Below are 14419 nucleotides of genomic sequence, written 5' to 3' on the forward strand. Positions count from 1 at the left end.
ATATTGATGTTTACTAAACATTCTTGATTTGTTGCTAGGCAAGTAGGGAAGATTGCATTAGGGAGTGCCCTGCAACATTTTGTATCTGTATGACATAATAAATTGCAGAAGATTGTAGTCTCGTAGTCTGGTGGGAAAAAAATCTTTTAGACAAAATAATGAATGCATTCATGAAGTCACTACAGTTTTGTTGCGCAGTACTTACTGACTAATCTATCGGCATGTCCCAATATTGTTGACTCCATTATGGGAACTACATCCTTTTGAGGGTCAGGCTAACTTGGTGGCATCCCATGTGTTTGACCAGGACTAGGAGTTACTCAAGGTTCTACCTGCATAGGTAGCAGTCTTGTGGGGTTGGTTTCTTCCTCTGTGGAGCTTATGGGGCTCAATCAAACAGGAAAATCCTTGTTGTCCTTGCCACCTTGAAAAGGGTGGTCTGGGAGTGTGGGGAGGCTGCCGGGGTTAAGTAGATTTCAGGAAAGGGCTCCAGCCTGCCTTGTACTTCCAAAACTCCAGACACGCTCGGTACATTACTCATTCTGACTGGCCTATGTCCTAAAAGTGTTTAATTCATAGAATACAAAAGCAAAATACTGCAGATGCTGGAATTTGAAATAAAAACAGAAAATGCTGGAAATACTCAGCAGGTCAGGCTGCACCGGTGGAGAGAGAAACAGTTAACATTTCAGGTTGATGACCCTTTGTCCATTTAATTCATATGGTTGCTCTGGGAAATTGCACTTTGCCATGGAAGGTTGTGGGAAATGCACCTTCTTCTGACTAGTAGTGATAGATGTAATAACTTGTGGATAGCCACGAGGCTGCCCCAAAACAACTGGCCTACACAGCTTTCCCTTCTAACCTATTAAGAGAAGAATAAAAAGTTCCAAGTAAATCTCAATGGTAGCAACAGTACAATCTGCCTTGAAAGAGGCCTGTCTCTCTGAAATCCTGCAGTGCTTATTGGACCATCTCAGAATGGAGAACTCCGAGGCATTTTCACCACAACCAGATTCCAAGTCTTGGATGAGCGAGGCATTCCCAAGCAAAGCCAGTTTATCCCCTTCCAATAACTGGGAGGCAAACTTCGCCTCAACCAATATAACAAATACTACCTCTTCCAAATGCCTTCAGGACATGGCCAATCTACTAAAGTTGTAACATGAATCCCTAAACACACAACTGTAGCTACTTGCAACACATTTCCATCCTTTGCTCTAAGTTTGCCTCAACCTAGACTTCAAGGGTTAAGTTACGAGGAGAGATTACACACATTAGGGTTGTATTCCCTAGAATTTGGAAGGTTAAGGGGTGATCTGATCGAAGTTTTCAAGATAATCAGGGGAACAGAGAGAGAAACTGTTTCCACTGGTTAGGCATTCTAGGAGCGGGGACATAGTCTAAAAATTAGAGCCAGACTTTTCAAGAGTGAAATTAGGAAACACTTCTAAAGACAAAGGGTGATAGAAGTTTGGAATTCTGTTCTGCAAACGGCGATTGATGCTAGATCAATGAATTTAAAATCGGAGATTGATAGCTTTTTGTTAACCACAGGTATTGAGGGATATGGACCAAAGGCGGGTATATGGAGTTAGGTTGCAGATTAGCCATGATCTCATTGAATAGCAAAGCAGGCTCGAGGGGCTCAATGGCCTACTCCTGTTCCTGTTCCAAAAAGATCCAAAGACAACACACAGCCTTATCTATAATAAAACTTCTTGAATAAGATTACTTTTTCCAAAGTGTAACTGTGCTCTCAGATCGTCACATGCGCAAATATTTGGCTAGACTTGGCAACATAGTGATACAGAATGTTGGAATGCTCAACAACAACAACAACTTGTATTTATATAGTGCCTTTAATGTAGTAGAACATCCCAAGGAGCGTTATGACTAAAATAAATAAATAAATTTGACTCTAGCCACAAGAAATTACGGCAGATGACCAAAAGTTTGGTCAAAGAGTTGAGTTTTAAGGAGCGTCTTAAAGGAGGGCATGGATTTGGGAGGCAACAACACGTTTAAGGACTTGAGAGGAAAGGGAGGTTGGAGATGGGGTGGTAGCTAGCAAGCATATTGGGGTCAAGGGTTGTATTTTGAAGAGAGGGGTGATGAAGGCAGATTTGAAGGAGAGGGGGACAATACCTGAGGAGAGAAAATTGTTAACAATGTCAGCTACCATGGGAGCCAGAAAAGGAAGTTGGGTGTTCAACAGTTTAGTGGGAATAGGGTCAAGGGAGCAGGAAATGGGTCCCATGGACAGGATGAGCTCGGGGAGGTCAAGAGGGGAGATAACTCCTACAAAGTCTGAAGATGCCGGTTCAATATTGACTGCACTATTCCGTTCTCAATCTCAGCCAGACCAAGTACAAACTGTGCATCTACCCAATGGGGAAAGATAGGCAGCAAGAGAATCAAATAGGGATTGTCTGGCATAAGCAATACCCTGTAGTTGCTGTTGATTAACCCGATTAATGGAGGCCAGGCAGTAGCTGTCTCCGCTTTCAGCAACAAAGGCATGAATTCAGGTCGACTTTCAAAACAGGATCATTTACAATGGGAAAACTAGGTGAAAATCTTTATTAAAAATATCAAGCAGCTTCTTAAAACATATTTTCCAATTGTTCCCATAGGTCAAGTCCTAATGGAGATTTCAGACGTACACAAGAAACTCAACATAGATATGGAAGATAATGTATGTATACATTAAACATTTTAGTTTTACATTCGTTGAAATAGTTTTAAATGGCTTTAAATGTGTCTTGTAATTCAAGTTTATCCTTCAGGAATATTGTACTTTGATAAGTTAAATTTAATTAGTCCGGTTCTATTGCATGATAATTCTCATACTGAGTTCCTGATCTCAGCAGCTTAGTTAGAGGAGGTTATTTAGTGGTTGCAAGGTATTTCCAGGGATTTGAAAAAATAAGTTTGTCAATTTAAGCCACCAATAGATCTTTTGTTGTCCAGTTACAAAGTGGTATCGAGAGAGCCCTGAAAGCAGGATGCCCATCTACCCTTTGGAGAATTCAGGGGCACAAGGAGATCTAAAGAGTAGAGGGGAAATCAATTTTTGGTCCGTCATGTTTGGCATCACCTGCTTGAGTCTCCAAACCAAGCTACTGAGAAATCAGAATTGTTGAGCAGGAGTCCGAAGTGCTGACATTGTGGAGTTTCAGTGAGGGCGAGGGTTACCTGGGCACTTTGATCCAGGAGGTAGTTGCACAACAACAACTTGTATTTATATAGGGCATTGAAAGTAGTAAAACATCCCAAGGCACTTCACAGGAGTGTTATGACAAAAATTTGACACCGAGCCCCACAAAAAGAAATTTCGGCAATGACCAAAAGCTTGCTCAAAGAGGTAGGTTTTAAGAAGCATCTTAAAGGAGGAAAGAGAGAGATAGAGAGATAGAGGTTTAGGGAGGGAGTTCCAGAGCTTAGGGCCTATGCAGTTCACGGCACGGCCACCGTTAAGCGATATATAATCGGGGATGCTTGAGGACAGAATTAGAGGAGCGCAGATATCTCAGAGTCGGGTGGGGGGGAAGGTTGTGAGGCTGAAGGAGATCAGGGATAGGGAGGGGTGAGGCTATGGAGTTATTTGAAAACAAGGATGAGAATTTTGAAATCAAAGCATTGCTTAACCGGGAGCCAATGTAGGTCAGTGAGCACAGGGATGATGGATGAAAGGGACTTGGTGCGAGTTAGGACACAAGCTGCCGAGTTTTGGATGACCTCCAGCTTATGTGGGAGGCCAGCCAAGAGTGCATTGGAGTAGTCGAGTCTAGAGGTAACAAAAGCATGGATGAGTGTTTCAGCAGCAGATGAGTTGAGGCAGGGGCAGAGACGGACAATGTTACGGAGGTGGAAATAGGCGGTTTTAGTTATGCCATGGATATTTGGTCGAAAGCTCATTTCAGTATCAGCTATAACACCCAGGTTGCGAACAGTCTGATTCAGCCTCACAGAGGGATGGAGTCGATGGCTAGGGAACGCAGTTTGTGGCGGAGATCAAAGACAATGTCTTTGGTCTTCCCAATATTTAATTGGAGAACATTTCTGCTCATCCAGTACTGGATGTCAGACAAGCAGTCTGACAATTTAGAGACCGTGGAGGGGGGTCGAGAGAAGTGGAGATGAGATAGAGCTGGGTGTCGTCGGTTTATACGTGGCATGTTTTCAAATGATGTCGTCAAGGGGATATATAGATTAGAAAAATGAAGGGCCAAAGGATAGATCCTTGGGGGATACCAGAGGCAATGATGCGGGAGTGGGAAGAGAAGCCATTGCAGATGATTCTCTGGCCACGACTAGATAGATGAGAATGGAACTAGGTGAGTGCAGTTCCACCCAGTTGGATGATGGTGGAGAGTCGTTGAAGGATAGTGGTCAATCATGTCTAATACTGCAGATATGTCAAGAAGGATGAGGGATAGGTTGCCTTTGTCACATAGAATGTAATTTGTGACTTTCATGAAAGCCGTTTCGGTACTGTGGCAGGGACAGAAACTGGATATAAAGGGATTCTAACATGGAGTTCCAGGAAAGAAGGGCACAGATTTTGGAGGTGATAACGTGTTCAAGGACTGTGGACCCTTCAGCTAGATAGTGGTAGAGGTCTGGTTAGTGGTCAGGGACAGGTTGGTGTGACTGCTACTCAGGCAGGTAAGAGGATCCCAGGTGCAGTGCTGGAGGAGCTGTGGCCTTTGCCCTTATACAATAGGTATGAGGTTCTTGCTGCCTATGTGGATGAGGGCAAAGTCTGCAGGGTGGATGAGAAAACTGACCATGGCACTGTGGTACAGGACACCATTCAAGTGGTGGGCATGAAAAGGAATGTTATAGTGGTAGGGGACAGTATAGATACTGCGCTCTCAAGCCATGGCCACGAGTTCTAAATGCTGTGTTGCCAGGGTTAAGGATATTTCCTCGTGGCTGGAGTGGGAGTGGGAGGATCCAGTTGTCCTGGTCCATGAAGGAAACAACGACATAGGTAGAACTAGGAATGACGTTCTGCTGAGAGTTTGAGGAGCTAGTGTCGAAATTAAAACTCAGAACTTTACAGGTAATCATCTCTGGATTGTTACATGAGCCACACGTAAATTGACATAGGGACAAACAGATTAGAAGATTAAATGTGTAGCTGAAAGTATAGTGTGGGAGGCAGGGGTTTTGCTTCTTGGGGCACAGGCACCAGTACTGGGGAAAGAGGGAGTTGTTCTGTTGGGATGGGCTCCATTTAAACTAGGCTGGGACCAGTCTCCTGGTGAGATGAATAACTAGGACCGTACAGGGCTTTAAACTAATGAAGGGCAGGTGGAAGGATTCAGGAAAGGATAAATTCAAAAACAGCAAGAGAAATGTCAAGGTTCTAGTACAGAGTAGTGACTTAGGTTAAAAATAAGTAGAATGGACTAGAAAGGGATAGAGAGCTTAACCAAGGAAATAGGGCATTAGTGACCAAGGTGACATCAGAGAGGAGGGGGTCGGCTGGGGATTGGGATGGAGGGGGGGGTGGAGATCAGGGACCTGGTGGGGGTGGGGGTTGGGTTAGGTAGGGACTCTGGATCCAGGGATATGTATAAAGCAACTTGCCTCCTGGATCCAGCCGTCCATGCCTTGCTTTTAACTGCTGAGTTTCACTAATTTTTAAATGCAGTTAAATTCAAAATGGAGTTTAAAAAAAGAGGCTTCCAGCCTCATTATAATATTTAAATTGATGTTCTGCTCCCTGGGAGCGGGTTGGTCACCCGCTCCCATCCCGCTGCTGTTAAAACTGGAAGTGGGCGGGTTGGAGGCGGGATCAGGTCTGGAATCCCCTCTTTAATAATTTAACTGCCCGCACGTTGCAAACCCACATGGTTTTTTAAGCAGAAAATTTCGGCCACTGAGCCAAGTTACCTCCTGTACCGTAAATTTCTATGATTTATAGACCCCCTGACAGTTGCAGTGTCTGGCACAGTATAAATCAGGAAATTAGAGGTGAATGTAACAAGGGTAATATGAGGGATTCTAATTTTCATATAGACTGGGCAGCCCAGGTTTGCAGTAATAGTATTGAGGCTGAGTTCATGAAATGCATTCAAGATAATTTTATAGATCAGTATGTCAAAAAAGCAACTAGGGAGCAGGTTATTTTAGATCTAGTATTTTGCAGTGAGATAGGGTTAATTAATAATTGCAGTAAAGGAGTTTCTGGGTAAGAATGATCATATGATCAGCCATGATCTTATTGAATGATGGAGCAGGCTCAAGGGGCCAGATGGCCTATTCCTGCTCCTATTATGTTCTTATGATAGAATTTTATATTTCAGTTTGAGAGTGATTTAGTTCAATACAAAACTAGGGTCTTAAATCTGAACAAAGCAAACTATGTAGATATGAGGGATATGATGTAATTGGCATCATGGAGACATAGCTCCAGGGTGACTAAGGCTGGGAACTCAACATCCAGGGATATTCAACATTTAGGAAGGATAGACAGAGAGGAAAAGGAGGCAGGGTGGCATTGCTGGTTAAAGAGGAAATTAATGCAATAGTAAGAAAGGACATTACCTTGGATGATGTGGAATCGGTATGGGTGGAGCTGCGGAATACCAAGGGACAGAAAACGCTAGTGGGAGTTGTGTACAGACCACCAAACAGTAGTAGTAAGGTTGGGGAAAGCATCAAACAAGAAATAAGGGATGCATGCAATAAAGGTACAGCAGTTATCATGGGTGACTTTAATCTACATATTGATTGGGCTAACCAAACTGGTAGCAATGTGGTGGAGGAGGATTTCCTGGAGTGTATTAGGGATGGTTTTCTAGACCAATATGTCGAGGAACCAACCAGGGAGCTGGCCATCCTAGACTGGGTAATGTGTAATGAGAAAGGATTAATTAGCAATCTTGTGCGAGACCCCTTGGGGAAAAGTGACCATAATATAGTAGAATTGTTTATTAAAGAGTGACACAGTTAATTCAGAAACTAGGGTCCTGAACTTAAGGAAAGGTAACTTTGAAGGTTTGAGGCGTGAATTGACTAGAATAGACTGGCAAATGATACTTAAAGGGTTGATGGTGGATAGGCAATGGCAAACATTTAAAGATCACATGGATGAACTTCAGCAATTGTACATCCCTGTCTGGAGTAAAAATAAAATGGGGAAGGTGGCTCAACCGTGGCTAACAAGGGAAATTAAGGATAGTGTTAAATCCAAGGAAGAGGCATATAAATTGGCCAGAAAAAGCAGCAAACCTGAGGACTGGGAGAAATTTAGAATTCAACAGAGGAGGACAAAGGGTTTAATTAAGAGGGGGAAAACAGAGTACGAGTAAAAGCTTGCTGGGAACATAAAAACTGACTGCAAAAGCTTCTATAGATAAGTGAAGAGAAAACGATTATTGAAGACAAATGTAGGTCCCTTGCAGTCGGATTCAGGTGAATTTATAATGGCGAACAAAGAAATGGCAGACCAATTGAACAAATACTTTGGTTCTGCCTTCACGAAGGAAGACACAAATAACCTTCCGAAAGTACTAGGGGACCGAGGGTCTAGTGAGAAGGAGGAACTGAAGGATATCCGTATTAGGCGGGAAATTGTGTCAGGGAAATTGATGGTATTGAAGGCCGATAAATCCCCAGGGCCTGATAGTCTGCATCCCAGAGTACTTAAGGAAGTGGCCCGAGAAATAATGGATGCATTGGTGATCATTTTCCAACAGCCTATCGACTCGGGATCAGTTCCTATGGACTGGAGGGTAGCTAATGTAACACCACTTTTAAAAAAGGGAGGGAGAGAGAAAGCGGGTAATTATAGTCCGGTTAGCTTGACATCAGTGGTGGGGAAAATGTTGGAATCGATTATTAAGGATGAAATAGCAGCGCATTTGGAAAGCAGTGACAGGATCAGTCCAAGTCAGCATGGATTTATGAAGGGGAAATCATGCTTGACCAATCTTCTGGAATTTTTTGAGGATAGAACTAGTAGAGTGGACAAGGGAGAACCAGTGGATGTGGTGTATTTGGACTTTCAAAAGGCTTGGTGTGCAAAATCAAAGCACATGGTATTGGGAGTAATATACTGACATGGATAGAGAACTGGTTGGCAGACAGGAAGCAGAGAGTCTAGATAAACGGGTCCTTTTCAGAATGGCAGGCAGTGACTAGTGGAGTGCCGCAGGACTCAGTGCTGGAACCCCAGCTCTTTACAATATACATCAATGATTTGGATGAAGAAATTGAGTGTAATATCTCCAAGTTTGCAGATGACACTAAACTGGGTGATGCTAAGAGGCTGCAGGGTGACTTAGACAGGTTAGGTGAGTGGGCAAATGCATGGCAGATGCAGTATAATGTGAGGTTATCCACTTTGGGGACAAAAACGTGAAGACAGAATATTATCTGAATGGTAGATTAGGAAAAGGGGACATGAGTGCAATAAAACATAGAAACATAGAAAATAGGTGCAGGAGTAGGCCATTCGGCCCTTCTAGCCTGCACCGCCATTCAATGAGTTCATGGCTGAACATTCAACTTCAGTACCCCACCATGAGACCTGGGTGTCATGGGTCATCAGTCATTGAAAGTTGGCATACAGGTGCAGCAGGCGATAAAGAAGGCAAATAGTATGTTGGCCTTCAATAGTTAGGGGATTTGAGTATAGGAGCAGGGAGATCTTACTGCAGTTGTACAGGGCCTTGGTGAGGCCTCCCCTGGAATATTGTGTTCAATTTTGGCCGCCTAATCTGAGGAAGGACATTCTTGCTATTGAGGGAGTGCAGCGAAGATTCACCAGACTGATTCCTGGGATGGCTGGACTAACATATGAGGAGAGACTGGATCAACTGGGCCTTTATACATTGGAGTTTAGAAGGATGAGAGGGGATCTCATAGCAACATACAAGATTCTGACAGGACAGATTAGATGCGGGTAGATTGTTCCCGATGTTGGGGAAGTCCAGAACCAGGGAACGCAGTCTTAAGATAAGGGAGAGGCCATTTAGGACTGAGATGAGGAGAAACTTCTTCACTCAGAGAGTTGTTAACCTGTGGAATTCCCTGCCGCAGAGTGTTGTTGATGCCAGTTCATTGGATATATTCAAGAGGGAGTTAGATATGGACCTTACAGCTAAAGGGATCAAAGGGTATGGAGAGAAAACAGGAAAGGGGTATTGAGGGAATGATCAGCCATGATCTTATCGAATGGTGGTGCAGACTTGAAGGGCCAAATGGCCTACTCCTGCACCTATTTTCTATGTTTCTGAGTTGGCTAAGGTAGATTGTGAAACTAGATTAAAATATATGACCAAACATAAGCAATGGCAAACATTTGAAGAAATAAGTAGGAATCGTAGGATAGTGCAGATGAATACGTGGCTTGAGCAGTGGTGCAGCAGGGAGGGATTCAAATTCCTGGGACATTGGAACCGGTTCTAGGGGAGGTGGGACCAGTACAAACCGGACGGTCTGCACCTGGGCAGGATCGGAATCAATGTCCTAGGGGGAGTGTTTGCTAGTGCTGTTGGGGAGGAGTTAAACTAATATGGCAGGGGGATGGGAACCAATGCAGGGAGGCAAAAGCAAAAGACAGAAAGGAGATGAGGAAAAGTGGAGGGCAGAGCAACCCAAGGCAAAGAACAAAAAGGGCCACTGTACAGCAAAATTCTAAAAGGACAAAGGGTGTTAAAAAAAAAAAAACAAGCCTGAAGGCTTTGTGTCTTAATGCAAGGAGTATCTGCAATAAGGTTGATGAATTAACTCTGCAAATCGATGTTAACAAATATGATGTGATTGGGATTACGGAGACGTGGCTCCAGGATGATCAGGGCTGGGAACGCAACATCCAGGGATATTCAACATTTCAGGAAGGATAGAATAAAAGGAAAAGGAGGTGGGGTAGCATTGCTGGTTAAAGAGTAGATTAATGCAATAGTTAGGAAAGACATTAGCTTGGATGACGTGGAATCTATATGGGTAGAGCTGCAGAACACCAAAGGGCAAAAAACGTTAGTGGGAGTTGTGTACAGACCTCCAAACAGTAGTAGTGATGTTGGGGAGGGCATCAAACAGGAAATTAGGGCTGCATGCAATAAAGGTGCAGCAGTTATAATGGGTGACTTTAATATGCACATAGATTGGGCGAGCCAAACTGGAAGCAATACGGTGGAGAAGGATTTCCTGGAGTGCATAAGGGATGGTTTTCTAGACCAATATGTTGAGGAACCAACTAGGGGGGAGGCCATCTTAGACTGGGTGTTGTGTAATGAGAGAGGATTAATTAGCAATCTCATTGTGCGAGTCCCCTTGGGGAAGAGTGACCATAATATGGTGGATTTCTGCATTAGGATGGAGAATGAAACAGTTAATTCAGAGACCATGGTCCAGAACTTAAAGAAGGGTAACTTTGAAGGTATGAGGCGTGAATTGGCTAGGATAGATTGGCGAATGATACTTAAGGGGTTGACTGGATGGGCAATGGCAGACATTTAGAGACCGCATGGATGAACTACAACAATTGTACATTCCTGTCTGGCGTAAAAATAAAAAAGGAAAGGTGGCTCAACCGTGGCTATCAAGGGAAATCAGGGATAGTATTAAAGCCAAGGAAGTGGCATACAAATTGGCCAGAAATAGCAGTGAACCCAGGGACTGGGAGAAATTTAGAACTCAGCAGAGGAGGACAAAGGGTTTGATTAGGGCAGGGAAAATGGAGTACGAGAAGAAGCTTGCAGGGAACATTAAGGTGGATTGCAAAAGTTTCTATAGGTATGTAAAGAGAAAAAGGTTAGTAAAGACAAACGTAGGTCCCCTGCAGTCAGAATCAGGGGAAGTCATAATGGGGAACAAAGAAATGGCAGACCAATTGAACAAGTACTTTGGTTCGGTATTCACTAAGGAGGACACCAACAACCTTCCGGATATAAAAGGGGTCAGAGGGTCTAGTAAGGAGGAGGAACTGAGGGAAATCTTTATTAGTCGGGAAATTGTGTTGGGGAAATTGAAGGCCGATAAATCCCCAGGGCCTGATGGACTGCACCCCAGAGTACTTAAGGAGGTGGCCTTGGAAATAACGGATGCATTGACAGTCATTTTCCAACATTCCATTGACTCTGGATCAGTTCCTATCGAGTGGAGGGTAGCCAATGTAACCCCACTTTTTAAAAAAGGAGGGAGAGAGAAAACGGAATTATAGACCGGTCAGCCTGACCTCAGTAGTGGGTAAAATGATGGAATCAATTATTAAGGATGTCATAGCAGCGCATTTGGAAAATGGTGACATGATGGGTCCAAGTCAGCATGGATTTGTGAAAGGGAAATCATGCTTGACAAATCTTCTGGAATATTTTGAAGATGTTTCCAGTAAAGTGGACAAAGGAGAACCAGTTGATGTGGTATATTTGGACTTTCAGAAGGCTTTCGACAAGGTCCCACACAAGAGATTAATGTGCAAAGTTAAAGCACATGGGATTGGGGGTAGTGTGCTGACGTGGATTGAGAACTGGTTGTCAGACAGGAAGCAAAGAGTAGGAGTAAATGGGTACTTTTCAGAATGGCAGGCAGTGACAAGTGGGGTACCGCAAGGTTCTGTGCTGGGGCCCCAGCTGTTTACATTGTACATTAATGATTTAGACGAGGGGATTAAATGTAGTATCTCCACATTTGCGGATGACACTAAGTTGGGTGGCAGTGTGAGCTGCGAGGAGGATGCTATGAGGCTGCAGAGTGACTTGGATAGGTTAGGTGAGTGGGCAAATGCGTGGCAGATGAAGTATAATGTGGATAAATGTGAGGTTATCCACTTTGGTGGTAAAAACAGAGAGACAGACTATTATCTGAATGGTGACAGATTAGGAAAAGGGGAGGTGCAACGAGACCTGGGTGTCATGGTACATCAGTCATTGAAGGTTGGCATGCAGGTACAGCAGGCGGTTAAGAAAGCAAATGGCATGTTGGCCTTCATAGCGAGGGGATTTGAGTACAGGGGCAGGGAGGTGTTACTACAGTTGTACAGGGCCTTGGTGAGGCCACACCTGGAGTATTGTGTACAGTTTTGGTCTCCTAACTTGAGGAAGGACATTCTTGCTATTGAGGGAGTGCAGCGAAGATTCACCAGACTGATTCCCAGGATGGTGGGACTGACCTATCAAGAAAGACTGGATCAACTGGGCTTATATTCACTGGAGTTCAGAAGAATGAGAGGGGACCTCATAGAAACGTTTAAAATTCTGACTGGTTTAGACAGGTTAGATGCAGGAAGAATGTTCCCAATGTTGGGGAAGTCCAGAACCAGGGGTCACAGTCTTAAGGATAAGGGGTAAGCCATTTAGGACCGAGATGAGGAGAAACTTCTTCACCCAGAGAACCTGTGGCATTCTCTACCACAGAAAGTAGTTGAGGCCAATTCACTAAATATATTCAAAAGGGAGTTAGATGAAGTCCTTACTACTCGGGGGATCAAGGGGTATGGCGAGAAAGCAGGAAGGGGGTACTGAAGTTGCATGTTCAGCCATGAACTCATTGAATGGCGATACAGGCTAGAAGGGCTGAATGGCCTATTCCTGCACCTATTTTCTATGTTTCTATAATTTGCAATGAATATACATTCACTTAAGGAATAAAAATCCCAATGAGAAAAATGGTCCAACCTTGGCTGATGAGAAATTAACGATAGAATTAGATTAAAGGAAGAAGCTTATGTTGTCAAGAAGACTTGTAAGACGGAGAATTAGGACGATTTTATTATTCAGCAAAGGATGACCAAGAAATTGATAGGGAGAGAAAATTAAGTATGAGAGTAAATTAGCAAGAGTCATAAAAACAGATTGTAAAAGCTTCTATTGGTATGTAAAGTAAAGGTAGAGCCAGGATAAATTATAATCGGGAATAAAGAAATAGCAGAGACATAAAACGAATACTTTGCTTCTGTCTTCATGGAAGAAGACACAAAAAAAACATTGTAGGGAACTAAGGGTCTAGTTAGAATGAGGAACTTAAAGAAAATGGTATTAGTAAAGAAATAGTGCTGCCGAAATTAATGGAACTAAAAGCTGAGAACACAAGAACATAGGAAATAAGAGCTGGAGTAGGCCATTTGGCCCTTTGAGCCTGCTCTGCCATTCAACAAGATCATGGCTGATCTTCTACCTCAACTCCACCTTCCCGCACTATCCCCATATCTCTTAATATCCTTAATTCCCCAAAATTTATCAACACCTCGGGTAGAGAATTCCAAAGAATCCCAACCCTTTGAGTGAAGAAATTTCTCCTCATCTCCGTCCTAAATGGCCAGCCCTTATTCTGAGACTGTGACCCCGTGTTCTAGATTCCCCAGCCAGTGGAAACATTTTCTCACCATTAACCCCATCAAGCCCTGTAAGAATTTTATATGTTTCAATTGGATCATCTTTCATTCTTCTAAACTCTAGGGAATTATAGGCCTAGTATATTCAATCTCTCCTCACTGGGAAATCTCCTCATCTCAAGAACCAGTCTAGTGAACCTTTGTTGCATTCCCTCTAAGGCAAGTATGTCTTTCCTTGGGTAAGGAGGCTAGAAGTGTACACAATACTCCAGGTGTGGCCTCATCAATGCCCTGTATAATTGTAGAAAGACTTCTTTACTCTTGTACTCTAATTCCTTTGTAACAAAAGCTAACATACCATTTGCGATCCTAATTGTTTGCTGTGCCTGCACGTTCACTTTCTGTGATTCGTGTACAAGGACACCCAGGGGTCACTGAATGCAAACATTTCCCAGTCTGTCACCTTTCAAAAGATGCTTTGCATTTTTATTTTTCCTAACAAAGTGGATAACTTCACACTTCCCCACATTGTATTCCATTTGCCATGTTGCCCACTCAGTCAACCTATCCATGGGCCCAAATTTGGCCCTCCCGTTTTTCCGGCGCACTCACGTGAGATGCGGCGACTTCCTATGATCCAAACGGCGCCAAAAAGATGTCCTGGGATTCTGGCCCCTCTGCCAACTCTCCTGGGGCTTGGCGCTGTGTGGTGAGTCCATTGGGGGGGTGGGTGGGGGTGGAGGCGGAGATAGGGCCCTGCGCCTAAGAGTGCTGGCAGCTGTCTGCATGCGCAGTAGAGGGTTCGCGCATGCGCAGTAGCTCCTCCCATGATTGTGGTGATGCGTGCCTGCAGTGTGGGACCCAAGAGTGACCTGCGCACAGGCCGGCCGCTGCCTTCCCGCGCTGAGGGCTACAAGAAATGGGTCGGTGCGGGGAGACTTTTGATCAGGCGGGGTGGGGGGGCGCGCGATGGGGAGAGGAAAGAGTTTTGATTGGGTGGGGGGGGTGGGGAGAAGGAAGAGTTTTGATTTGGGGGGCGAACGATAACTGTGTAGCCAATCATAATGAGCTTACTCAAGACTTTCCTTAACCCTGTTGATAAAAATACTTCCCTACGAGCAGGAG

The 14419-nt window shown here is 44.0% G+C and overlaps 1 protein-coding gene across 9 annotated transcripts in view; it reads left to right on the forward strand.

The window, feature by feature from the left end:
• baiap2l1a (BAR/IMD domain containing adaptor protein 2 like 1a) overlaps positions 1-14419 on the forward strand; it is a 166440-nt gene that overhangs the window by 62568 nt on the left and 89453 nt on the right. For all 9 annotated transcript variants that reach the window (XR_011596800.1, XR_011596799.1, XM_070900759.1 and 6 more), the window contains exon 4: positions 2637-2698. Coding sequence is in view for 7 of the 9 variants with exons in the window: in XM_070900759.1 (XP_070756860.1) it covers positions 2637-2698 (62 nt within the window). In the remaining 2 variants the exon portion in view is untranslated. The remainder of the gene's footprint in view (positions 1-2636; positions 2699-14419) is intronic.

Source organism: Pristiophorus japonicus, chromosome 15 (assembly GCF_044704955.1).
Source record: "Pristiophorus japonicus isolate sPriJap1 chromosome 15, sPriJap1.hap1, whole genome shotgun sequence".
Lineage (NCBI taxonomy): Eukaryota > Metazoa > Chordata > Chondrichthyes > Pristiophoridae > Pristiophorus > Pristiophorus japonicus.